The 27,654-nt window shown below is 39.2% G+C and overlaps 1 protein-coding gene across 1 annotated transcript; it reads left to right on the top strand.

The window, feature by feature from the left end:
- On the top strand, nt 1-27,654 carry tie1 (tyrosine kinase with immunoglobulin-like and EGF-like domains 1). The gene is given in 30 exon segments (XM_051947461.1): nt 1-303; nt 1,263-1,559; nt 1,719-1,829; nt 1,962-2,117; nt 3,036-3,167; nt 4,896-5,045; nt 5,729-5,857; nt 6,750-6,895; nt 8,190-8,334; nt 8,454-8,612; nt 9,097-9,231; nt 10,381-10,414; nt 10,416-10,480; nt 10,483-10,568; nt 10,570-10,681; nt 11,209-11,241; nt 11,244-11,375; nt 11,378-11,413; nt 11,416-11,496; nt 12,383-12,576; nt 12,738-12,884; nt 12,982-13,045; nt 14,176-14,286; nt 16,959-17,149; nt 17,539-17,652; nt 20,414-20,484; nt 21,469-21,509; nt 23,633-23,729; nt 23,814-23,913; nt 26,602-27,654. Coding segments are annotated over 30 exon segments (3,405 nt in total). The 5' UTR covers nt 1-239; the 3' UTR covers nt 26,674-27,654.

Raw genomic sequence — 27,654 nt, 5'->3', positions numbered from 1 at the left:
AGAGAAAGCTTCTAGCAAGTTTGACTCTGTGCTTAGTGTGACAGTAGAGAGATACCATCTCCTTAAGATACTTTGTTACTGGGGAGATTTTGCACCTGAACAGGAGCTTTGAAGGATTCGCCAAGTTATGCGTAAAAAAGCGCACCGTCGTGACGCAGCGTCACCGTTTTGGATGTAGAGCTCTCCCTGACAAAAACACCCCGAGCTGGCATCTGATTTATTAACACAACCTGGTCGCAATGAGGATTATAAATGTCATGAGGATTTTGTGGGTGTTTGTATTGTGCTTCTTTGATTTCTCAGGTAAGAGGAAACTTATTTTAAGGCTGTTTGGGCAGCTCTGAAACGGAGTAGACATCGATATTTATTTTCGAGAAATGCGATATTAAGAAAGACCAAACCTACAGCATATAGTTAAATCTGTCCTTTTTAACAATTCGTGTTTTGTTAAAGTCATAAACAGCCTCGCGTGTAGAGAGTAGATTTCTGAGCCCTTAGGGAAAACGGAGCTCATCCATGTTTCCTCCTATTGTTCTGTGGATCTCTGCCTTAAATACCAGGCAGATGGAATGCTGGAGAAACGGACATTACTGGGTTTGGTACTTTTATTTGAAAAACTACACTCTTTGAGGCTTTTCTGTTTGAACCAAAATCTCAATCACTTTCTCGGGTATCAGTCACAGAGTCACTTCTGTTCACATAATAAGATTATGGAAACTGATACTTGTGATACTTCTACTTTGATTTGGGACTGTGCTTTATGTGTTCACATGGATGACGTGTATGAAAATGAGTCAACCTGCTTCAGTTAACTGAAGTTTTGACATATGTTGACTCGAAAACATGACACAAAACTGTACTGAAATCAGCTACTTGAAAAACAGCAATAACATTTCATAGAGATGCTGAGGCTGACGTGATAGTGAATTGTATTGGTTTTACTGAGAATTACAAAAACCAAGTAACTTGCAATGAAAACATTTGATCTCTGCCATCTATAGACTTTCTGTTTTCTGTTCCTGTGTGAATCACTTCACAGCAGATTGCATCAGTAAACAACAGCCTCGCTTCTTGCTGAAACTATGAGGCAGCCCAAAGTAATCATTTTCTGAAATTGATGTTTTCATGTCTGATTAAGAGAAACAAATATGTGTGTTTTTCATGACCCGATGGATCCACGGCAGGGTCTGTAGTGGTGTGATAACAAATGACCCGTGACCCTGCCTCATCAGTCAGAGAATGTCTAATACTCTGCCCCACAGATGCTGTGATCGACTTGACCATGATCTCCACAGCAGCGGTCACCAACGTCAATCGTTTCACCATCACCTGCATCAGCGGAGAGCGCAGCCCAGCCCAGGTCGAGCTGGACATCAAGAGAGACAACAAAATCCTCCTATTTTCCAAGAAGCCCAGTTTTAAAGTGCATAAGCCCAAGAACAAGGAGGCAGTGGCCAGAGACTTCCGTGATTTAGATAATATTGGCATCTTCTACTGTGAATCCACTCAGGAAGTTGCCCCTCTTGAGACGGTCACGATGATTAACAACTTCGGCAGAGGTGCGTTAAACCTTTATATGACCATTTTTTTTATGAGAGAGACAGAAAGTTCTTACATTTTGTTAGGACCAAGCACTATTGATTATTTAATATCTGCAGCTTCTTATGCAACCAGTTCAATTTATCATCTTTAGAAAATAATTTCTGTGCTTCTTCCAGCTAATTTTATTCCAAATTACCTTACACTGACTGCTAACAGAGGAGAGACAGTTCACCTCAGCATGCAGCTCCTCAGCTCCCAGAAGAGAGATGTGACCTGGAAGTACAACGGTAAGGCAGCAAACACAACTAAGGACAGCCCATCCACAAATAATGAAAACACTTTCACAGGCTTTTGATGACGGAAATGGACCAAATTACAATAAAGAGTGGAACGAAAGCTTTTTCACATGTTTTGTGCAGGAAACTACTATTATATGACTCACTGGAACGATGTGGTCAACCACACTGCTGTACTGACTGTGGAGGATGCAAAATATGCCAATCAAGGCATCTACAGTGCGAGCTATGTCGGAGACAGCCCCCTCCAGGGCGCCTGGATGAGGCTCATTGTCAGAGGTTTGTTGAATCTCGACATTCACACACTTAGAAGCAAAAAGCACACGCTCATTCATTCACTTACATGCAGAGTGTTAGATTGTATTGAGCATTTTTTAGGGCACATATATGATTTGTAATTTGCATATATTTGGCTGATCTTGCAATATACAGGAGGAGATATGATACAGGGGGACTCACTACACACTGTGCTAGAATTAATGATATCTGTGCAGTTCTTCAACTCACAAATACATTGTAGGTGTGTTATCCAAGGATGTGATTGGAAGTGCCTTTGAAATGCAGTTCTCATATTCAAGAGCTTAATCTTAAATTAGGATTAAGTTCTTGAGCATTCCTTTATTAGTAATAAATGAATGAATGAACTTTTGGAAATCAGTAAGGATTAAGTAAGAGTCACAGTTTTTAGCTCCAAAATAAAAAACATAACCCTGTACTTTCTCCAACTCATAGTTTGTCGAGATTAAACAAGATACATTATGTTTATTGGTGAAGTTATACAGTGTACTTGTTGTTGTGGATGGATTATTCTGTCTACTGGGCAGATCCAGCCAGCTACACATCTGTACATATCTCTACATCTGCATTTTTTGGCAAGTCATGACCAGCACATGTGTTTGTTTCATTTCCCGTATCTCAGTGCTCTAAAGGAAAATTAGAGCTTTAACGCTATCTCCACCCTCGACATGATCTGCTTTGAGCTTTTTCAATTTCTTTCCACCAAATGAAATTTTCCTGTGTGTATTTCACTGTGATACTATGACTTAGTATGCATTTTACACTAATTTATTTTCTTTTTATTGCTTCTAAAGTATGGTTAATGAACCGTGTAATTGAAATTAGCCACATGTGCCTGCAATCTGTGTACACAGTGTGATAATGGATGATCTAAACAGAGAAGTCTCTGTTTCTCTGTAGACTGTCCTAGTAAGAAGTGGGGTCAAACGTGTGACAGGGATTGTCCAAATTGTCTTAACGGTGGAGTGTGTCATGATGTGGATGGAGACTGCATCTGCCCTCCAGGATTCATGGGAACACGCTGTGAGACAGGTTTGTACAGAACCCAGGGGAATGTGTCCACAAGTACAGTAATATAACTTTGTCTATATGTCTAAAACAGAGATGGATAGACGGAGGTGGAGAGTAACAGAGAAATTATGTGTATAAGGTCAATAAGATATCTGAATAAATTTAATTAAGCAAGGTTTTAACGGGAACCCAGCAAAGTTGCGGGAACACAGGAAGGGATTTGTATAATGATACCGGCAGCTGAATTCTGCACCAATGCAAGTTCATGAAGACGCTTGAGAGGAAGACTAAAGGATATGATAGAGGATAGAATTGCAATAGTCAATGCAGGATGCTATTAGATGGAAGCGATGGGTGTAGACAATTGATATTGCATAGATGCAAGTATGCAGACCACGTAATATTATTGGTGTGTGCTTCAAAAGATAACGTGCCATCCAAGATGACATGCAGAAAGCAGGGAGTGTGGAGCTGTCAATATTCAAAGAAAACTATTAGGTTTGACCAAAATAGATTTTGTAACGCTATTAGGTTTGAGAAAATTGTATGAGAACCATGATTATTCTCCAGCGAAAAAGGAAAGAAAAGAGTGGAATTAGGCTCAGTGGATAGTTAAAACTGGATATCATTTGCAAAACAATGACAGTGAATACCTGATTTCCTGAAAACATGGCTAATAATAAATAGGAGGGGGACCAAAAACAGAGCCCTGGGGAACACCATTAGTAATAACTAGAGAGGGCTGAGATTTCAAACTTATAACTTGAGCAAACTGAGTAGGACCAGAAAGGTATGATTTAAACCAGATACGAGAGGTGTGAGAGTTAGTTATGTGAGATAACTAAATTCTTTTGATCGTTCAAATCAAAATTCTTCTACCAAACACAGGATTAGCCTGTTTGTCAAGGTAATAATTTTCATATGTTGATGAGATACATTTATACAAAAAGTCTACTCAAAACTGTAGTGTCACACAGTACTTGCAGAAAGGGATAGTGTAGGGGCAACTAATATCAACAACGCGACAGTGGAACACTAGGTTACCTTAACCTACTACCTATGGGTGGCACGTTATTAGGTCACCAAAACGTGATTAGTTTAGTTTTAGACACAACAAGCTCAAATTTTACTTGAATATCGTTCCATATTTTTGTGATACGTTTATTAGTATAAATGATGTATTTGCCACTAAGCACTGCAAGGGATACATATTTTATCATCAAAGATGTCAGCAAAGAAAACAGTCAGGTAAATACATGAATACTGGCTCAAAACAATCAACTGGTTTGGGTTTGATTAGTTTCCCAGTCCTTTTTCACATACTGGGGGAAGAAACCCCACCATTTTCAGAGGTATGTTTTCCTAAATTGGGCCTCTTTTGACCCTGTGATCTGTAGGTGTGGACAGCTGTTTTTATAATAAGCACTTAAATAGCTGACATTAGATGAGCATAACTCTCTTCACTGCTACAGACTATTAGTCTGTCCATGCTGTAAACTGTTTGTGGCTTGATCGCATTAAATTTTCACTGAACATTGTGTATTGCAACAATCTAAGAAAACAAATTGAAACTGTATCCAGATAATTTAATCAGTATAACTAAGGATCCAAATCAATGGGACCCAGATTAGTACATTAGCAGATTAGTTACACTGGTGTTTTGCAAGGTAGGCTGAGGCATGATACAGCAAAACTCGTGGAATTTAAATAAACACATTTGTAAATTTGTCTTTCTCTGATGGTTTGCAGCCTGCAGAGAAGGAATGTTTGGACGAAACTGCCAGGAGTCCTGTGAGTCCCGTGGCTCCGAGGCAAAGTGTAAAGGGCTTCGTTTCTGCCTACCAGACCCTTATGGCTGCTCCTGTGCCAGCGGCTGGTCTGGGAGTCGCTGTGATAGTTGTAAGTGAAAGAGGACGTTACTTAACCCTGCTGTCGTCCTGCGGGTCAAATTGACCCGTTTTAAAGTTTTAAAATGTGGGGGAAAATTTTTTTTTCACAGCAAAAACTCCCACATTTTCAACATTTTTTGGGAAATTTTTAAACATTTTTTGGTGGAAAAAAAGAAATGTTAAAAAAATATATATATTTCTTTAAGAACATTCAGAAAAAAATCAACCAAAATCAGCGAAAATCACTGGATTTTGGTTGATTTTTTTCTGAATGTTCTTAGAGAAAATATTAGAAGTTTTACTGATAAATATGTCATCACTTTAGATATTTTTGACATTTTTTTGTAAGATTTTTATTTATTTTTTGAAAATATTTACAATTTTTATTTTTAAAATTTTTTATTTCTTGAGAAATTTGGTGATTTTTTTAAAAAATAAAACTTTTAAGGGAAATTTTTAAAGTATTTTTGGAATTTTTTTCCTGAAGAGTTTGCAAATATTTATAAATTTGGGGATTTTTTTGCAGAATTTTTGCATTTTTTTCAGAGAAAGGAACAATATTTTTTGGTGCTCGTGAAATCAGGACAGCAGGAGGGTTAAACGTGTCCCTCTGTTGTTTACTTATTAAGGTTATTTGCTTGTAGGTTTAATAACATGTCCTAATGAAATCTTTTTTGTGTTTTCTCTTGCCAGCCTGTCATAATGACATGTTCGGACCAGACTGCAGGTTGAGCTGTAAATGTCAGAATGGAGGAGTCTGTAACCGTTTCAGTGGATGCCAGTGTCCGACAGGGTGGAGAGGACAGAACTGTGAGAAGTCTGGTAAGTATCATCACAGCTGTAGTGTAACAAATAATATCATTGCCTTTGGTATAAGTAAGATGTACTTAAATCATTTCATTCCTTTCAAATGAGCATTCCTGCAACTTCATTTTATGGTACATCAACTTGAGGTTTTCCATTTATCTAATTTAAGTATTGGCTTTACCCAAACATACAAGGCAAAACATGATTTGGTCATTTTTCAGTCCTTTTAGTTTTCTTTATTCTGTAATCCTACTGGAAAGAGAAGTTTCTGTAAGTAAAGCTGAATAAAAATATGGTACTCCTGATGTCAGACGAGCAATGCTAAAGGAGCAGTAAACCAAATTTTTGCATTTTTGCTGTAATCCAAAAAACAGTCTTGGTGGACGAAGTGTGACTTTCAGTTGCTAGATTCCACAAAGGTAAACTAATATCATCAAAGCAGAAATATAAATTACATTTACTGGAAACAGTACTTTACTTCAGCTACATCTCAAATAAACTTTTTATAATGTAGTTACACAACTTCAAAATTATCATTGCACATATTAAAACTAATATTGCTTCAGTAATTGCAACACAATTACTGAAGCAATAATTCATTGATTTAATTATACAACATATAATCCTTGAGTGTGCAACCACGTTTTAAGTTTTGACTCCTAAAAGACCCTCATATCTGCAAATCGTCAAGAGTGTGTCTCTCTTGTTTCTTCAACCACAAGTTAAACAAAAACATAATTAATGGTGCATTGGATTGCAAAATCCCACTAGTGTTTTGACTTCAATAAAGGTTTTGAAATGAGCTGCTGCTGCTCTGGTGTTTTCTCTCCTCACCACATCATTTTTCTTTCTGACTATCTATCTTGACTTTTCTTATTTGCTGTCCCATGTCTATCTCCCTCTTCAGACCGGGCTCCCCAGATTTTGGACTTGGACAGTAACTTGGAGTGGAATCTGAACTCTAGCCCCAAGATCTTTTGTTCAGCCACTGGCAACCCCCTGCCCAGTCACGACAGCATCGAGCTTCGAAAGCTGGACAGCACTGTGCTAAAGGTAGGAAGACTAGCAGTCTCTGCTGCAGAGATAACTTACAGTAAACCCTAATAAAACCAAGCATAAAACATCAGTTGGATATAATGCAAGTCAAGATTGTCAGACAGAGATGAAGGAAATGGCCACACAGCGAGAAGGTGATGCGGAACCAAAAATATTCTTAAGCTCAGTGGTCTAAACAGTTTAATGTGCCAGCTAAAGGAACAGTTCAACATTAGGGAAAAAAACAAAATGTGCTAACTATGAAGCTAGAGTAGGCAAATCGTCTCAGGTTGACATTCTAACTGCAAGCGACAAGAGCAGCCACTGGACCGCCCTGGCCAGGTCACCAGTCTGTCACAGGACTACACATAGAGACAAACAATCACATCACATTCACGCCCACAGACAATTTAGAATTCTCAATTAACCTCAGCATGTTTTTGGACTGTGGGAGGAAGCCGGAGTAGCCGGAGAAAATACGGCACAGGGAGAACATGCAAACTCCATGTAGAAAGATCCCAGGCCAGGACACGAACTGGGGATCTTCTAGCTGTAAGGCAACAGCGCTAACTACCAATCCACTGTGCAGCCCTCATTTATTTCAGATTACAGATTGAATAAATAAATAAATAAATAAACAAACAAACAAACAAACGAACAAATAAATAAATAAAAGACACACCACAATAATTACAGTTGACAGTGCAAGCTAGCTGTTTCCATCTATTTCCAGTCCTTAAGCTAAGCTAAGCTAACCGTTCTCTGGTTCTCTTCCACACGCATGATAGCGACTGATGGTTTTTGTCTAAATACTGATTTTTGTCCAAATGTCTATCTGTCCCTTCAAATGTGTAAAAGATAGAACTGAAAGAATAGATATTGTTTAATAAAATAGAACAAATAACGCAGCTTGTGGACTAGTTAAATAATCAAGTTGAATTAAACTCTAATTATAATTTAAAGTGCGAATTGATGACTATAAGGTTGACTCAGCTTCCAAGGAAGTCCGCAGCACTGTGGTCTGACCAGATAAGGTTGTATCACTCCACAGTGCAGCAGTTACTGTGCATTGCCCATAAGTGATATGTTCAGGTTCTATGTTATTGTTTCTATGCTATTTCCTTGATAATAGAAACAATCTGACAAAGAACTGTACCAGCACTTCCCACAGGAACAAAGGAATTTCTCAGAGGGAGGACATTCTTTGGGAAAATTAAACCAGCAGCTAAAAAAAAAAAAACAGGCACAGGATATGGAAATGTGGTTTTCACCAAGTATTGCGTTGCTTCCCTGTGTTACTATTTTACTACAGGCCTCTCTCACCGTCATGGATTCCAATAAGAGCACTGCCCGGTTTGAGATTCCTCGTTTGACACCTCAGCAAGGAGGATTGTGGGAGTGCAGGGTGTCCACCAATGGAGGCCAGGACTCCCGCAAGTTCAACCTCACCATTAAAGGTTTGAGTGTGTGATTTCTGTTGAGTAACATTTTAAATTATGTACGGAGAGAATATTATATTATGTTGTGACAACCTCAGACAAACCAGTGGATTAAATCATTTCCTGTGTCTACACAGAGCCCCCAGTGCCCACTTCTGCTCCCAAACTGCTGGAGAAGAGGAGTAAGCAGTTGCTGGTGATGCCAGTGGACTCCCACAGAGGAGATGGACCCATCGTCTCAACCAGACTCCTCTACAAGCCTGTGGAGAACGGAGACTCCTGGTCCTCCATCATAGGTAAAAAAAAAAAAAAAAAAAAGAGTCTAGTGGTCAGACTTATCACATTAAGCGGCAGTCTCACAAGATGTTTTTGACTTTACTTCATTGCTAAGCAGCAGCTAAAGCATTGCAGTACAGTTTATCACCATTATTCCAACATGCATTGAGTTCAGCCAAAGTTAAAACGTATTAGCTGAAGCAAAGAGAATGTAATTAGGGCAATAAGTCATAGCTTGAATTCATAATTAAAAACTAGCTCTTAATGGAAAAGCTGACAAAGACGGATCAAAATAAATAAATCATATTTAAAAAACATGTCAAAACACAGCATTATTTTTTAAAAAAGAAATAAATGAAAGATTTAACAAAGAAATGTATAAGTTCTTCATTATGTATGACCTTATTTTCAATCCCTGTGATGATGCATGCTCTACAATTCCTACTGTAAACCATAGTGAAAATCAATCAACCTATTCTATTTTAATTTTCTTACGTGTTATAGCGACAAAGAGCCCATCACTCTGATTGAACCTGGAGCCTTCAACACGCTACCGTGTCCGTGTCAAGTTGAGCCGTCCTGGAGAAGGAGGAGAGGGAGCAGAGGGGCCCGAGGCCATCATGGAGACGACTGTCCCGGGTAAAGCCGCAGATAACTGAGCTGTCAGGGAGACCACACAAACATTGGACATGAGAATATTTATCTGAAAAACTTGCCTGGGAACAAATGTCCATCGTCTGGACCACAGAAGTTGAGCAAGCCCAATTGTCTTGAGTCTGGTTAGAGTAAGAGTGAAGTGCTTTTCCCATGTCTAAAGAAGGCCGATGTCTTTTTCCCAGTGGTGGTGTCTGTCCTGATGACTGAAGTTGGGGGCAAATATAGAAACATGCGAGTGGACTGAAATGATCTGTGGTTTGCTTCTTAACTAAAAATAGATTGAATAACCCTATGGGATTGAAGCCAAAAGAGCAAAAAAGTAGAAAATAAACCTCTCTTTGTCATCATCCAGAATCACAAACCATTCAAGAATAGTAACAACCTGTGTTCAAATTCAGAGGGATTTATTCCTCAATGATGTGGTGCAGAGGAGAGAGAAAACACAGCAGAGAGTGTGAGAGAAGAAAGATAATGGACAAAATAAAATAAAGTGCAGTAGTGCATAGGGTCTAGTAATGGACGACTCTTTGGCAACATGTGGTAGTTTCATGTGTGAAATTGAACTAATTTTATTTGGTACCTGGGAACACTGGTCTCTTGCAGAAGCACAACTATTTGAATAGTGTAAATGTGGGGAAAAGAGGCACTTAGAAAATTCCCCTTGCTGGAAATGACCTGAAATTGTGGTTTATGTGGGAGTGAACCCTGAGAAGGACACAGTACAATTTCAAGACCAACAAGAGATAGGAAGTAAAAGGAAAATAAAAATAGAATGAATCAGCAGAAAAAAAGCTCTGTATTCACACCAGTCAAATATTCATTTTTATTTAGCTATTTAAAAACCATGTAGGGTGTTGAAAGGAGGGAAAAAAAAAAAAAACATAAGCATGAGTCAGTTGCAAAGCAAGACACTATTAGAGGACCCACCATGAAAACATGGTGGGAAATGACCCACTGACAAAATTTCAATTAAGCTCTTGAGCTCATGAGCTACCAGTGTAAATCACTGCTGTCCCTCTGTGTCATTCACCTTCAATCAAAATATAAGTTTAAACAAACACACCACGTTCCAATCAAAATGCACAAGGAGCTGGTGATCCCCTCAGCTCATCCTGTTCTCTGTCGCTGCAGAGCCCACAGTCCAACCTGAGATTGACATCTGCTCGTGGAAGCCGCAATGTTACCATTCGCTGGCGGCTGCCCCCCAACAATGGCGTTAATGCCGCCACAGCCATGGCTTTTTAGTGCAGCTCTTCGGGCCGCCACCCTACAGTAAGAAACTACTGGAGGAGGACACCGCCTGCTCAATGTGCTCTCCACCAAGTTCCACAGCTGGAGTATCAGCAGGACTACACCGTGGTGGTGCACCTATCAACTGTGGCAGCCAGGGGCCTCCCTCCAAACCCCTACCACTTCCGCATCGACAGCCAGGGTAAACGAGAACCTCTGCTGCTGGTTAGGGCAAGCTAGAGGGGAAGCTGCTTTTAGGTGCTGCAGGAAAGCTGTTTTATAATGAATTTACAGTGGTTTGTGACAAAGCATGAGTTCTAATGCAGTCAGTAGTATATTAAGCTCATGATGCATAGGATAACAACAGTAGCAAATGAATGCTGATAACATCTTTTTTGATTTGCTTTAAATGCTCAAAAAAGGAAGAGTATGATTGGTGCCAGTTTCTTGGTGACTCTCTCTCTGCCACAACTTTTGTGTGAACCGAGGAAAAGTTTATCAGCCGATAATTATAAATTCATTAATTATAAATTCATAATTTAGCAAAGTTGAGGAACAAATCCATTTCATGAAATGGCAGTTAAACCTTTTATGTTCTTGACTTTGGCATTAAATGTTTTTCAGTGTGCCAAGCTTTAAGGTTAAATGGCATTAGCGGTTTCATTTTTAGAAAACAAAGTAATAGAATAGCGTCGCTGATTTAACAACAGCAGTGTTTCTGTGTCTCAGGACCATCGTCCCCTCGCAACGTCCAGGCTCTGCCTTGTCTGTGTCAGCCATCCAGGTGAGGTGGCAGCCCCCTGAGGACCCCAATGGAGGAATCATTAAATATATCATAGAGTACCAGCCGGTCGGCCAAGGGAGCCCTCACCTTTGGGTGGACACAGACGATGGGAACAAACCACCAAAGATGTGACAGCGCTCAATGGCAGCACACTTACCGGTTCAGAGTGAGGGCGTCCTCCAAAGTGCTCGGAGAGTGGAGCAAGTTGTTCAGGACGATGACACAGGGGGATGGTAAGTGGAAATGTGTTGCTCTATCAGCCACCTTTATCTAGACTGTTAAAAAATGTATTCCTGTACAAAATTGAAATGTGGTGGCAAGGGTGCCAGATAAAATACATTCAAAAGCAATGGCAGTAAAAAAAACAACAGCCATACACAAAACAATGAAAGTAAAGAGTTTTGACGTGGATGTTGCACAGTTTTTTTAGTCAACATGTAAGTTTAAAAAAAATTTCTGTGACTTTAGTAGTTATTATATGGAATTTAAACAGCTAAACTCTGTTCATATATATTTTAAATAGTGATATTTTCACCAATTTAAATACAGTAAAGCAGTTTTAAATGTAAGATAAAAGTTTTTTCATATGAATGTCATTTACAATTATCTGTAAGTTATAAAAAATGAGAAACTGCAAAGTAACAGTAAGTTGTTTAAAAAAAAGTTCATCTTTTACTTTGTTGTGGTACATGTTGGTATTTTATGAGTTTAGACTAGCAAGAAAATTACATAATCACACTCAATTTGGCACCAGGCATTGTAGTATAACTAAAAAAGAAAAAGTTCTACAGTATTAAAATGAGTTGTCTTTTTAAAGAACTACGGGTTTTTTTCATGCTTACTTTGATGTAGCATTTATTTTCTTTTCATGCTAAAAATAGTTTCCCAGTGGAAAATCTCTTTTCCACTGTATTTGTAGCCAATAATGCTCTTTTCCCAGGTCAGTTAGGCAGGACCACCCACACTGAGACAGGGATTTACTCATTCTAATAATATGGTTACACTACAGCAGTATATTTATCTCTACTGTCTTGAAAATATCTGTATCTCTCTACTTGGCTCTTCTCTCCATCTTGGCCCCCTGTCCTTCTTTCCATCTCTTCCCCTGTACTTGAAAAGGCCTTCAGAGTTTAACCCCGACCACCCAGGGTGTGACTGGGAGGCCGGCTGTGGACAGTTACCAGCTGCTGGTGGCCGTGGTGGGCTCTGTGACTGTCACCTGCGTGACCATACTGTTGGCACTGCTGGCTCTTTTCTTCATCAGGAAGACGCTGCTCAACCGTCGGCGAACGTTCACCTACCAGTCTGGATCGGTGAGAACCCTCCAACGCTGGCTTAAGATTTCTTAATCAGCATTTTGGAACACTGATGTATTACTCAGTTGTGGTTGTCCATTGCAATTTACGTAACAACACTCAGATCACAGAGCCTGGTCTTTGTATCTTTGCTGACTTTAGACTGTTTACATCACCAGGGTGAAGAAACTATTCTGCAGTTTAACTCAGGAACTCTGACTCTGACACGAAGGCCTAAACCCACACCGGAGCCTCTCACCTATCCAATCCTTGAATGGGAGGACATAAAGTTTGAAGATGTCATCGGAGAAGGCAACTTTGGCCAGGTCTTAAGACTCTTAATGCACATTCTGAAAACGTTGCGTCTTTCTCATGAAGTTGCAGCGTGCCAAACATTTGAGCTAACAACAGTTTCATAACCAGGTCATCAAAGCCATGATCAAGAAGGACGGCAACAAAATGAGCGCAGCCATTAAGATGCTGAAAGGTAACTATGGCACACATAAATATAAAGGTGGAGTATGAACGTCTAATCCAATACGCTTTGTTTAATTCAGTGAATATCTCCTCTTGGTTTGCCAGCCGTAGTATTTAGTGTGTTTGCAGAAAAAAATGGTATTGACACAGCATTGATCAGAGACATAACAAGGGAAAGATTCGCTATCTGAAGAATGCTGGATAGCGATCTATCAGGAAAATCCCCAAAGATGGCAGTGATATGACCGACGCTTCCATCCAAAAAGCCTATCATCTGCCTTGTAACAGCAGAACTGCTAAAAATCCAGTCAATCATGCCAAACCATGGTGTCATTAAACTGTAATAATAATAATAAATAATAAACTTTATTTATAGAGCACTTTTCATGCACAAAATGCAGCGCAAAGTGCTTGAACAAAGTGATATAAAATATAACAGTTAAAAAACAAAGTAAAACAAGGAATACAACAATAAAAAAACACAAAACACATAATAAAACAAGAAATACTAAAACAAAACAAAAGCCGTGACAATAAAATCAACCACAATAAAAAGCCAACTGTGGCACGTTCACTAGACGAATATCCTGTCGGAAATAATGCTATAAAAACTGTTTTTTGGGCAAAACCTCCAAATTCTTCAGTAGTTTTGGTCAGATTCGACTGGTGTTTCTATACGTTCAGTTTTTATTTTATGTTATGATAGTGGCTGAAATAAGATGGCTGCCCAGTGGCCTGTTCAGCCATGCACTACTCCAATGTATTCTGTGCATGTTCAAGCTTGTACACATTTGTACTTATGCACAGAGAAGGAATAAAGTCAGGGGGAGAGAGGATGTTGAGAGGAGATTAAGAGAAAGGGGCCAGGGGGTGCAAGAGGGATGGTGAATCTGGGGCATGCTAACTATCTAAAAATGCAAACTTGCTAAATATCAATAAACTTTCTCCCCAATCGGAGACTTCACTTTAAAGCGCTGACAAACAGTATAGACACATGTACCACACACAAGCCCACTGACCCAGAGAGCGGAGCTAAAGATGGTGTAGTGTAGCTCTGACTGATGTGAAAACTTCATTTAAAGATGCCCTGCTTTGCTTGCATTTTGTTTAACGATGCTGTGCATGCGGTTCCTCCTGCAGAGTTCGCCTCAGAGAATGACCACAGAGACTTTGCAGGGGAGCTGGAGGTGCTGTGTAAACTAGGCCAGCATCCCAACATCATCAACCTCATTGGAGCCTGTGAGAACAGAGGTGAGTGAGCGCCATCTAGTGGCGGTAATGAGCATTGATTCACTGTCAAGCTATGACTTTTAAGACACAGCTGCTGGCAGAGACAGTAGTTCACAAGTCACAGTTTAACCCTCCTGTCGTCCTGCGGGTCAAATTGACCCGCAGTAAAGTTTTAAAAATGTGGAAAAAATATATATATTTTCACAGTGAAAATTTCCACATTTTCAAAAAAATTTTAGGAAATTTTTGAACATTTTTGGGTGGAAAAACATTTAAATATGACATAACATTTAAATAAACAATTAAAAAATGTTTAAGAACATTCAGAAAAAAATCAACCAAAATCCAGTGAATTTCGCTGTCAAATTTGGGGATTTTTTATTAAAAAAAATAAAAGTTTTGAGGGAAACTTCAGGAATTTTCTTCCTGAAGATTTTGCAATTTTTTTTACAAATTTGGGGAATTTTTTTCTGAATTATTGGACTTTTTTCAGACAAGGCAACAATATTTTTTGGTAAGGACAACACGAGGGTTAAAGTCAGCTCACTATTTTGTTGAACAGCTTTGGTCTTTTGTCATAGAACTAGATAAGTTTGCATTCTTTTGTGATTTTATCCATAGCTTCTTTAGATATTGCACTGTCACAATAAAAAAAAACATGCAGAGTCTCTCTAAATATTTAAATGTATTTCAAAAGATATATATAGTGTATATTTGTCAAATCCCAAACAGATCCCAGTTCTATCTTTCCTCATCTGGTTCATTATTTCCCAGCATGCAGTCCTGTACTTGAACAGGTTAAATTCTTCTCCATCTATCCCATCTGATTCTCAGTCATCTGCACCTGGAAAGCACCACAAAGTGTCCAATCTAAACAGTGTTTGCCTGCCAGAAGCGTTTGCACGATCACGTTTGTTTGATTTGTCCATGCGCCTCACAAACTAAACTGCTGTAGCATGTATTTATGTATTTGTACAAGGTTTCCTTGGACCCACTTCTTACCATGAAGGATCAGTTTTCACCAACTACATCCAGTGGTTTCTAAAGTGAATAATTGAATTACTTTTGTTTGATCAAAGATGGATAACGTGAGAGGAGAAGTCGGGTGTGTGAAGTACATCAGTGAGGACATTACACAACCAAATCAGCCTTGAAAAATAAACACCTGACTAATTCACTGTGTCTCTCCAGCAGTCTCACTTTCAAGTAGCATTTTACTCTGCAGACCTCCACTCTACAGTGTTTACATCTGTTGGTTAATTCAGATTTATTCAGCGATATGAGCACAAAACAGGTAGATGGCTCCTTACAGCAGCAGAACCCAATGCATGTGATTAGCATATTTTAAATAACCATATAGATACTTACATATTTACATTAATACAAATATCTACAGAAAACTGCATTCTTCATTCAGTGTCATGAGAAGAGCAAAACTAAATGAGGGGGTGAGACCCAAAGAATGCTGCAGGGAGGGAGGAAAACAAGCAAGTATAAATGTTAGAAGATGAGACAGAAATGAAGGGAGGTGATCAAGAAAAGCACTAAATCCTTCCAGGGAGTAATATTTCTTTCTCATGCAATTTGTACGTGTTCTTCCTGTGCTGCCTCCCATTTTGCTTTAAGTAATCTCTAAGGGAGAAGCTCTTAAAAAGGATTTCATTACAAAATAAAAAGTCAGTGGCTCCAGTGGAAGCACCAGCTGTTATTCAATTGGTGTTTTGGGAATTTGGGGAGTTGTCGACTTCATTTTTATTTCTTTCCAATTTTGGGTTTTTACTCACTTGATCCATTCAGCATCTGTCCATATTTTTTGGTGAAACGGCTGACATCGTGTAGTTTCTCATTCACTTTCTCATCTTACTGTGATCTGGAACAAATTTGCTCTCTCTCTCATATCAACATACTGGAGGGATTAGGTGTGTCCTGGAGGAATTCAGCATTGAGCTGCTGAGTGATAATAGAGGAGGAGGGAATGAACAGGGGAGATATTTGATAGATTCTTAAATGTCAAGAGGAAGATAAACATGCCCTGCATGAAGGAGATGAATTATCACCGTTTCATTTTGAGAAATTATTTTGGAAAGAAGCTGTGGTAGGACACGCAGGATGTCCTTGAAGAACAGAAGTTCTCGATGTTCCTAAGTAACATAACTGCATTAAGATCCAGCTCCTTGAGCTGTCCATCAGCCCGTTATTGTTTTCTTCCACATACGGTTCTCAGTAATTGGGTTGGCGCTCTCCCTGGTGAAACCCCTTTCAACAGCTACAAATGACTCATGACCTGTAGCAACTCTGGCTTTGGCTTTATCAACAAGCTTCAGCCATCTGGTGGAGCTCTGTGAAGATTTTACAAAAGCTCTAGCCTACTTCTGACGTGTCAAAAGCAAACTATTGAAGGCCAAGTCCTTCACCGGCAGGAGCTGGGCCTCCTGCAGGGCTAACGTCAGCAGGATAGCAAGGCCACAGTCACAGTGTTTGGATAAACTAAGGACATCTTATCATTGTAATAGTCTGGCTGAGCCACTAACAACTTGTACAAAGAGGAGGTGAAATGTTTATTAGCAGGAGTCATGGCCTCTTTTAATGACTGTGAGACTTTAAAGGGATGTCAGCTAATTAAATATGAGCTGGAAAAGGTGCCAGCTATCTCAGAATGATCACACAGCATCGTGTCCTTCTGTTTTCTGCAGGTTACCTGTACATAGCAATAGAATATGCTCCCTATGGTAACCTGCTCGACTTCCTGAGGAAGAGCCGTGTGTTGGAGACCGACCCTGCCTTTGCAAAAGAACACGGTACTGCTTCCACGCTCACCTCCCAGCAGCTCCTGCAGTTTTCTGTGGATGTGGCGACTGGGATGCATTATCTCAGTGACAAACAGGTAGGAGGAGGAACAATGTGTGCATGTGGCTGCTGGTGGCTGAGCGAGTGTTTGCATTTTCTAATCCCAAATTCTCCTCAAGTTGCCTTTTGGCAGCTGGTGTTGTGATTACAAAACATTTGGTTTAGATATGTTGGGGCATTTAGAAAGACATTTTGTCTTGCTTGAGATATTTCCTAGTGCAGTAGTACAGCATCAGGCAATTAAATAGTAAATATTGCATTTTACAATGAAAAACAGTCCTATTCAACCCACTGTGTGCTGACCCATTTGAAAAACATGTTGTAGCATTACATTCAATCAAATATTTAAGAACTGTAATTTCTGTTGAAATACAGTATAATTCCCAGTAGTGACTCTGCTTTCCTCCTCCACTCTCCTGGCACTAGTTCATACACAGGGATTTGGCAGCCAGGAACGTTCTGGTAGGGGACAACCTTGTGGCCAAGATAGCAGACTTCGGTCTGTCTCGAGGAGAGGAAGTTTATGTTAAGAAGACAATGGTGAGTAGTGGGGTGAAGTGCAGTTGTGCTGTTTTCAGAAGTTTCAGTCTGTTTTTCTTTCAGCCAGCAGAGGAAACTAGTTGTTTAGGGCACAAGTACTTTGGTCTTGCATACATTTTCACTTTAATGAGAACGAATTGCATCGGCTGTCGTAATGCTTCTCACATGCTGCAAAGAGCAACTAAAAGTTTTTATTTGAAATAGCAAAAGATAAATGAGCTGTAAAGACAAACAGTCACAGACATTTACCAGCAGATTGCTGCACATGATGTAATTTTGTGTTAGCAGAGTGCAATATCTTCAGTCTGTCAGGTTATTAAAAAGACTGTCACTCTCTTATCTGCCACAAAAAGGTTATACAGTCATTAATTATTAAATATTAGTCATTTGATAGTTTTTCCATAAAACACCATTCAGATATGAACTGAGTACGACAAGTGAGATGAACTGTAGAGGGCAGTCATGTGTAAGTATGTCAGCTGCAGCATGGTGTGTAGTGGCAGTAGACCAGTGTACTACACTGATCTGATAGGCTCTGTGGAACCACATTAAACAAAAAAATACATTTTTAAATGTCTACTTCCTTTGTTACGTTTTTAACCCCTTGAAACCCAAAATATGCCAGCCAGTTTGAAATGCATTTTATGTTGAAAAAACACCAAAATGACACAATTTATCAGAGCCATACACTGAAAACACAGAAAGAATTGCCAGATTTTTAACTTTCTGATGGTCTTTAACACATCATCAGTGATGTGTGACTTAGTTTGGAAAAATGAACCATATATAAGCATAGCATTATGATGTTTAATCAAAATCACTTCGTTTTATGTCTCATTTTTTAAAATGTCTAAAAAAAGTGAAGCATGTGTTCTCGTCAGATTTTGTAAAAACCAAAATATTCTGCGCTCCCCTGTGCAACCGTGCAATCATTAATGACTCCACTGCAATCAACGGTCCTGTGACAAAAATTCAGGGATTTTTCAGCTGGACTGAGCTGAACTGCAGACAGTGTTTACAAGGAGCATAGAGGAGATAAGTATGGAAAAAAATTAAAAATGTAAGTAATAAAATATCTTATAGTATGTGAAGTCACTTTTTTCTCCTAGTATTTGTAATACCTGAGGACACTTGGAAAAATGCTGGACACGTTTCATCTTGCTCTTTAACCCTTTAAGGTCTGGGCAATTTCCGCCCGAAATTTCTACTGAGATTTACAGAAAGTAAATTGAATGCTGTTCTTGAACTGTTTGGAGTACATGCATGGTTGGGGTCTCATTTGAAAGCTGACAACCTGAATTTTCACCCAGTGCAGTCAGAATTACTCTAGGTGCTACTGGCACAGAGTTATGTATGTTGGAACACACTGAATTAGGATGAATTTTTTTTCTCGCCTACATTTTTTCCCTAATAAAACACCTGAAAATCAGTGTGGCAGCACTGCAACAGCTTGAAAACACAATATTGCAAAAGCCTGGGGTCTTACATAGTTCAGGTCAAAATTTCAGAGCAATACTACAAGAAATGAGTGTTTCACACATGTATTTGTACTGATATGCTCCGCCCCTGTCAATGTTGGATACACTCTTTATACACTGTGCACACTCTCTACAGAATGGTATAAATTCCTTTTCACTCCATTTTCCACTTCATTTTCATTCCAAAAACTCATAAAGAACTCAAAAAATCACTTCAGATAGGCTTCAGTGTCGATCACACACACAGATTGAGAGGAATACAGAGAAACAGCAGGTGGAGCCCGGAGCTCACGAATGAAATATCATATAAAGCCGCTGGCAGAGGCGGGATTTATAGGCAAGCCATTCAGCAAGCTCATTGGCTACCAGGCCTGTCAATCTAACGTTTCCTCCGGCGTGATTTGCTGAGAAACAAGTCAATCAAGTGATGTAATCGATATCTGTCAGACTCGGCCATGGTTGGCTAAATCGCCGAAGTAGGCGGAAACGAGTCACCTGATTGGTTGAAGTTCGGTTTGAAGCGGTCGAGAAGCCTCCAGTATCCATTTTGAATCGCGAACAAAGAAAATAGGACCGTGTATGATAAAGTTATAATAGAAAGATGCAGTGAATATGAAACGCACAGCGCCACCACGCGCCGCGTGCACGCGCACGGAGCCGATCGTTTTCTGGATTTTTTACCTATTTCGAGACATGTTTTGGCCAAAGTATTATACTGGATTGTTTCCTCTGGATGGCTAAGCTTGGGTTCTGGCCGGTTTTTGTGGATTATCTTCTTTTATGACCAGAAACGAGCGTCCAAACTGCGTCGACAGGTGAGCTGTGCACGTTTACTTGACTTGTTGTTTGTTGGATAAATGTGTTTATATTACCCGCTGTGGTAATCACATCTGAAAGTGGTTTATACCGGCGGATTCATGAGAATCTCAGCTTTCTATGTGTGTATAGTGTTTGTATAATCGTGTTTGCAGTGTCCTTCTATTTTAAAAAAAGCGTATACCGATAAAAAAACGGCCCGCCCGCGGGCCGCCGTACTTTAAGTATAGAAGTGCAAGAATTTATAGTTAAGTAAAAATTTAGCCTACAGTTAAAATGTAAAAATGAGTCAGGAGCACCAAACTGCTTGGGTTTTAGAGGGTTAATAGTTAGACTCAGACTCTTTACATGTGTGAACAGCATAACATGCCATCATATATATATATATATATATATATATATATACATATATATATACACATATATATGGCAGTGTGTTTGACATGAATGTGTTGTTTGGTTTTCAGGGGAGGCTGCCAGTTCGCTGGATGGCTATTGAGTCCCTGAACTACAGTGTCTATACAAGCAAGAGTGATGTGTGAGTGAATATATTATCTCGACTAAATACTGACTCAAAATGCTGCACTTACTACATCAGGTGAAGTTTTTCAAATCAGGCCAAGCTCACATTGTTTTACGCATAGCAGCTTAAACATTTCGTCTGCATTTAAAGCACATGCTGCCAGTAATACAAGAAGCAGCAGCTCATAATGATTAGAATTCTTACTTTTTATTTTTTCTTCAGTGGCACAGAAAACTTATCAAAAACATTTCAGCCTCCTGTGAAGTTTAGATGTTGTGTACCACAAAATGCTTTGCCACAGAAAACAACAAATCATACCTCTGTCAGTGGCAGAGTGATAACAGTGTGTTGTGTAGCTGATAAGCACAACCAGGAAGCTTTGGGTACAACTTAGCAGAAAGACAGAGACGTTGGTCTGTCAACTGGAGCCTATTTATACACAGCAGAGAGGGAGCAAGAAGAGCGCAGGACAGCTAACGGAAGAAGAGCGAAGGCTGCCTGTAGAGCCACAGAGTTGTAAACATTATACACAGAACAAGATGTGAGATGTGAAAAAAGACAAAAGAGCAGACTGACAGCTCAAACAACGCAATCTGCTTATCTGATCGACCACACAGCACTGAGACATGAAACTGGTGCTGTTTCTCATCGCTAATCAGATTGCAGGGAAGATGGTGGTTTCATGTTGTTCTTCTTTAGTTTCCGTGTTGATTTTGAAAAAAAAAGCTTGCATTGTTACCATAGGAGATAAAATATTATCATATCATTTTTGTGCTTATTTATTTATTGATCTGTATTTTCAGTTGGATTCATGCATGCTTCCTATGACATGTATTGTAAAAATGCAAAGTGTTTTTGCAAGGCACCAGATATGATCAACAAAATCAGCAATTGTGTTCAGGAGCTGATAATGAAACCTTCGTCTTCTCTTCTCATCTCCCCTAAAGTCTGATCTATGTTGCTAAGATTTCTGTGTCATCTTTGTATCTTCTCGCACAGGTGGTCTTTCGGTGTTCTCCTCTGGGAAATTGTTAGCTTAGGTAAGTAAGAATACAGTGTGTGATGGCTTTTAACACAAAAGCTGTACCATCAACCTCTATACTGTATTGTAATACTGAGTACATATCACTGACGGGCTAACGTTTAGTGTCTTGTACCATATTTCAGCACCGGCTTAACAACTTTGGGGAAATTCCTATGAATGTATTGTGAGGGCTTTTGTGGTTAAACTGATGGCAGCGATAACGACGATTCCTATCACTGTTTCACTCACAATCACCGTCACGATCTTATTGTTTTTTGGGGGGGTTTTGTTGCTATTTTGTTCCCTGTTAGCTGCTATTGTCATTCAAAAGTTTGGGGTCACCCAGACAAGTTCATGTTTTCCATGAAAACTCACACTTTCATTTATATGCCAGCATAATTGCACAAGGGTTTTCTAACCATGAATTAGCCTTTCAACACCATTAGCTAACACAATGTAGCATTAGAACACAGGAGTGATGGTTGCTGGAAATGTTCCATTAAAAATCAGCCGTTTCCAGCTAGAAAAGTCATTTACTACATTAACAATGTTTAGACTGTATTTCTGATTCATTTAATGTTATCTTCATTGAAAAAAATGCTTTTCTTTCAAAAACATGGACATTTCTAAGTGATCACAAACTTTTAAATGGTATTGTATATCTATTAGATACAAATAAATGTGGGTGACCAGATAAGAATACACGCAATTACATATGAATCAAGTAATAAGATAAAATAACGTACCTTACACATTTGCCTCTATAGTCAGTAGTATAGCAGCATATGTGGTGCAGTTTATGTCTGCAACTATCCTGTCACCAAAAACATATCAAACAATACATTTCACTTTATAGTCGTAGGTGATTTTATGACTCATTAAAAAACTTCTTAATCTTTTTCTCTTCAATATTATTCAGGCATTTGTTAATACAGGTTTTCTGCAGAAATCAGCCATTCAAATTAAATGCTTTTTAGTGGAATTATAATGCTATACTGTACAAATTTTAATGCCATGACTGTGACACAACAAATTACATGGGTTTTATTTATTGTAAAAGATGATTTTATATGAAAACTGTCCCTACATTTTATTATTTCTGAATCCGGAAACCACCCCTGACCACCCGCGGGCTGTAGTCATTCTTTGAAATCCATGTTTTCTAGCCATTTTTGCTGGAATTTGCATTTCCCCTATTTCCCAGCTCTCCTCCACCTTAAAAACATGACGTTTTTGGCAATTGTACCCGACCAGCCGGAACAATTATCGCAATGCTTCGGCTTGTTTACATAGATGCAAATATCTGACAAATCACAGTCCATAATTATGTATTATTATTATTGTCAAATATTTTTCTTGAAAACTGAAGAAAGAATTTTTAACGCCACTGAGAATCAAATTTAATGATTTTTAATGCCAATTAAGACCTTAATTGTCGTAAAATCAACTTAATGACTGTTAATGCTTTTTAATGCCCTACAGAAACCCTGTAATAAAACATGTTAAAGTCAGTGTCCGGTAATTAATGAAACCTCTAAAAACTCATCAAAGTTACATATTTAGAATGTTTTTTCCATGAAAATAATGCCTTTATGCATCAGTGTGGCTCAGATGTTGCTGTACACCGTAACATGCAACACAGCAATGGATTTTGAAGAAGACTAATGATACACAAACTTTCTCTCAGCAAGTTGACAACAGTTGTTCCTTATCTTTGCTTTGAATGAAATTGTGGAAGTCTGAATCTGTGCTTTTGAGAGTATCATTAAAACACTGCACTTTCACAATGAAAATGCTCCTCCTTGGCATTGACCAGTTATGTCACTCATGATATGTCTTCTAGCATATAAAAACCTAGTACTTCTATCTACACAAGGCCATGTCAAAGCTTTAACTTTAGATTGAGGAAGCTTTGGAGTCACTTGTATAGTTTTGCAGCACCGTTCATTGCGAGTAAACCTTGAGAAAAACACATCTTTTGCATTTTAGAAAACGTGATTCCGGGAGAAATGTTAACAGACTGCATGCCAGCATCTCTTACATGAGTCACAACAGAGTATCATATATTGTCTGTAGCTTCTCACGGTGTGAAACTATGTGTCATGGCTGTTTTCTCACCTTCTTACGTGTGTCTGTCAGGTGGTACACCATACTGTGGGATGACGTGTGCTGAGCTGTACGAAAAACTACCGCAAGGCTACAGGATGGAGAAACCCAAGAACTGTGACGATGAAGTGTAAGTATACTGTATTTTGTAGCTCGTGTTTCTCCTCCTGGCATCTGTTTTACCACATGTATCTGCGTTTCTCTCTTTGTGCAGCTATGAGCTTATGAAGCAGTGCTGGAGGGATCGGCCCTATGAGAGACCCCCCTTCTCCCAAATATCTGTCCAACTCAACAGGATGCAGGAGGCCAGGAAGGTAATGCCTCTTCCACACCATGTCAGCAGAAAGAGGAGAATAAAAATACATCCTGTTGTTCTCTTTAATCCAATTCAGTTCAATTCAAATGCACAAATCTCAGATAACATGAAGTTATCTCAGGGCACTTTACATTCTAAAGTCATCTTCCTGTATTCGAGAGACAAACCCAAGAATTTCTTATTGAGCATTACATGGTGGCATTGGGGAGGAAAAACTCACTTTTATAGATTGAATCCTCCAGCAGAACCAGGCTCAGGGTGGGTGACTGTCTGTCTCGACCGGTTGGGGAAAGAGGAGCAGGTTGGGGAGATCAGTCACTTTAACGCTGATCAGAAATATCTGCAGAAATACACAGGGAAAGAAACGTTAGGAAAAATGAAGCACAAACTACAGAAGAAAGAATGCAAAGTTAGTTCTATACAGCTGTAGCATTTAAGTATATAAAGAGGGAAAGAGAGGAGAGGTGCTCAGGGCGTCATGGGAGGTACCATAGCAGCCCAGCAGCTGAAGAGATAGTTAGGGTCACCAGAGTCAGTCCCAAAGATAAGCTCTATCAAAAAGGAAAGTTTTGAGTCTGATCTTAAAAGTAGAGAGGATCTCTGCCTCCTGAACCCAAACTGGCAGCCGATTCCACAGGAGAGGAGCAGGATAGATGAAAGCTCTGCCAGACATTCTGCTTTTAGGAACTCTAGAAACCACAAGTAAGCCTATGGTCTGAGAGCAAAGTGCTCTGGTGGGATATATACTACTCTTTGGTCTATAAGATATAATGGAGCTTTGTCAGGGCTTTATATGTGAGGAGAAGGACTTTGAATTCTATTCAGGAGGGCTAATAAAGAAAAGCTAATACAGGAGAAATATGATCTCGCTTGCTGGTTCCTGTCAGAACTCTCACTACAGCATTTTAAGTCAAATGGAGACTTTTTAGAGAGAACATCTGAAAAATCAGGCAATACGATGGTCCATCCAAGAAGTAGCAAATACATGTACTCATTGTCAGCATCATTCTGAGGCAGCATGTTCCTGATTCTGACAACATTGTGTAGATGAAGGAAGGACACTCTGGAGATTTGTTTTATGTGTGAATTAAATGGCATGTCCTGATCACAATTAACTCCAAGGTTCCTCCCCATATTAGGCCAAGGTAAATGCCTTCCAGGGTAACTTCATGGTTAGTGTGTTTCTGAGATGTTTAAGGCCAAATACATTAACTTTGGTTTTGTTTTAACTTGTAACATTACAGTTCATCCAGGTCTTTATTATTGTCAGTCATGCTTGAAACTTGACTAACTGACTTTATTGTCGGGTTTCATAGATACACATAGCTTGGTGTGATTTACATGGCGATGAAAATGAATGCAGTATTTTGTAATTTGTCATTTGGGGGGTTCAGACATTGATCTAAGATGAGATAAGATGGTTATGTGTTTGGTAAAATCACAGTCACTCCAACGAATTACAAACCAACAAGTTGTAGTAAGGGTTTTACTATTAGAATTACACAGATCAAGTTGTAGTAAGGGTTTTACTATTAGAATTACACAGATCAAGTTGTAGTAAGGGTTTTGTTATTAGAATTACACAGATCAAGTTGTAGTAAGGGTTTTGCTATTAGAATTACACAGATAGTTTTGACTTTGCTGGGTGGTAAAAAAAAAAAAAAAAAACAAACCCTGCAGGTCTTGGGGTTTAGCAAGAACCAGAATGAATGATTCACCTACTGAAGTTGAAGTGGACGAGAGCATGTTTTTACAATGCGAAAGCAAAGCAGTGCAAGTCTGACATTTGGGCAAATTTCTTAATTGTTACTGACAAATATGGAAAAGTAATGGACTTTTTCTTACAATAAATGTGCAGGGTATTGATGCACTGAAATAAACAGGCACAAATCTGGAACCTCTGAGCTGAGGCGACACATTCTCAGTATTCACCAAGCAAAGAATGATTTTCTTCAGAGAGAATTTCCTCCTGCATGTGTTTAACAAGATAGTATTTAGAAATGTATGAAAATGGTTCCCATTGCACGAGAATTACTGTAATTGCAGTGTCCTCGTGCGGTGTGTTAAAACTTGAACTAAACACCAGGTTAAACTGAAGCCAATGAAGATTTACCATTTATTGTCACACTTCTTCATTAACATGTCGGTGAAAACAGCAAACAAAACAATACAGATTGTTGGTATCTGTGTTTACGGCATTCCCTCTATGATGAATTTTAGCAGATGGCAGCTGATTAAATTCAGAGCATGCTCAACATGTCTGCCTTGCTTTTTGAAGAACCAGGAAGAGACCTGGAAATTACCTAATAGGACGTGAGGTCATCAGATGACCAGTATCAAAAATAAACCTCTTTAACAAACTGTTTTAACCTTCAGCAGTTATTAACACATTCTTCATCTGAAATTAGTAAAAGTGAATTATTTAAAAGACACAATCTGTAGAAAATGAAACAATGCCTTAGTGGCAGCACAATAATTCTTATGAATTTAACTGTAATTTCAGGTTACAACAGATTAGCACCTCTTTATTAGACTAAAACTAAAATAGCATATTTTTCCCATAGGTCAGAAGAAGATTCAAAATCAATAGAACTCTGCTTTGTGCCTGAAATTCCCTGTTACGCTTTGACGTGAATGTTGTTTCTCATTTTCAGTCTTATATCCCCATTTCTGTCCATCTTTTAAGGCTTATGTGAACATGGCTCTCTTTGAGAACTTCACCTATGCTGGGATCGATGCCACAGCTGAGGAGGCCTGACTACCAGCCCCCCCAGACCCTAGCATGCCACGTAGCTCCAAGAGGAAGTCACGAGGGAAGTCGCCCCGTTACTGCCACCTCCCTGCCACTCAACACCAAGATAGGAGGAGTAAACGCTCTACCACAACCACCCAGCTATAGGTGGAGGACTGTGAAAGGACACTGTGTGGAGGTATCACAGGCATTGCATGTGGAGTATGGCAAGGCCTTCGATGGAGAGATGCGAGTCCTTCGAACCTTTCTGGAAATATGGCCTCCTATCACAATAAAATAAAAGAACTGTCTCAGAAAGAAAGACACAGCATTGTACTTCTTGCCTCGACAAAGGTTACAATGGTGGACCTTTTTCTCTGAGCGTTAAGGAAGAGTGACAAATACGGAGCTATGTGACTTGCTGAAACACCACAGGGTCTGTGGGGTGTCAATGCTGGAATTTTCTTTCCATTGCTCTAAATGGAGAAGAAAATCTTTTCAAAGGACACAGAATGGATCACATTCAAGTTCTCAAACAATTTGAGAGTGAACCAAGACTTACTTTTGATGTAGCACTTAAAGCAGCCTCATTTGTGCCATCTGTGTCTATTACTATTTGCCTATCACTGCCATGTGAATGTAACTACTACTGTATGTATTCTGCCTCATTTTAAAGAACATATAGATGTATCAAAGCCTCCTATTCGAATGTAGTCAAAGTTACAGCCTGATTTAAATGCAACCCAGGTGAATATTCATGTGTTGTATATGCAAAGTTCCACCACAAGAGTAGTTCTTTGGAAAATGAAATGAAAAACTAATGCAAGGCAGATGCACTGCCAGTCTACCAGCTATCACCATTATAGATTACCTTTAACACTATGCAATCTAACATTAACGGTAATATATTCACCGTGTGAGAATGTACAGTATGTGTTCATTAGCTGGTTTGTTCAATAAAGGTGTTGTGTGGTGACTGGTCTCATCACCACAAGTGGTTCAGCTTCA

Source organism: Acanthochromis polyacanthus, chromosome 4 (genome assembly GCF_021347895.1).
Source record: "Acanthochromis polyacanthus isolate Apoly-LR-REF ecotype Palm Island chromosome 4, KAUST_Apoly_ChrSc, whole genome shotgun sequence".
Taxonomy (NCBI): domain Eukaryota; kingdom Metazoa; phylum Chordata; class Actinopteri; family Pomacentridae; genus Acanthochromis; species Acanthochromis polyacanthus.
The sequence above is the reverse complement of the archived record's forward strand: the minus strand, read 5'-3'. Positions and strand labels throughout refer to the sequence as shown.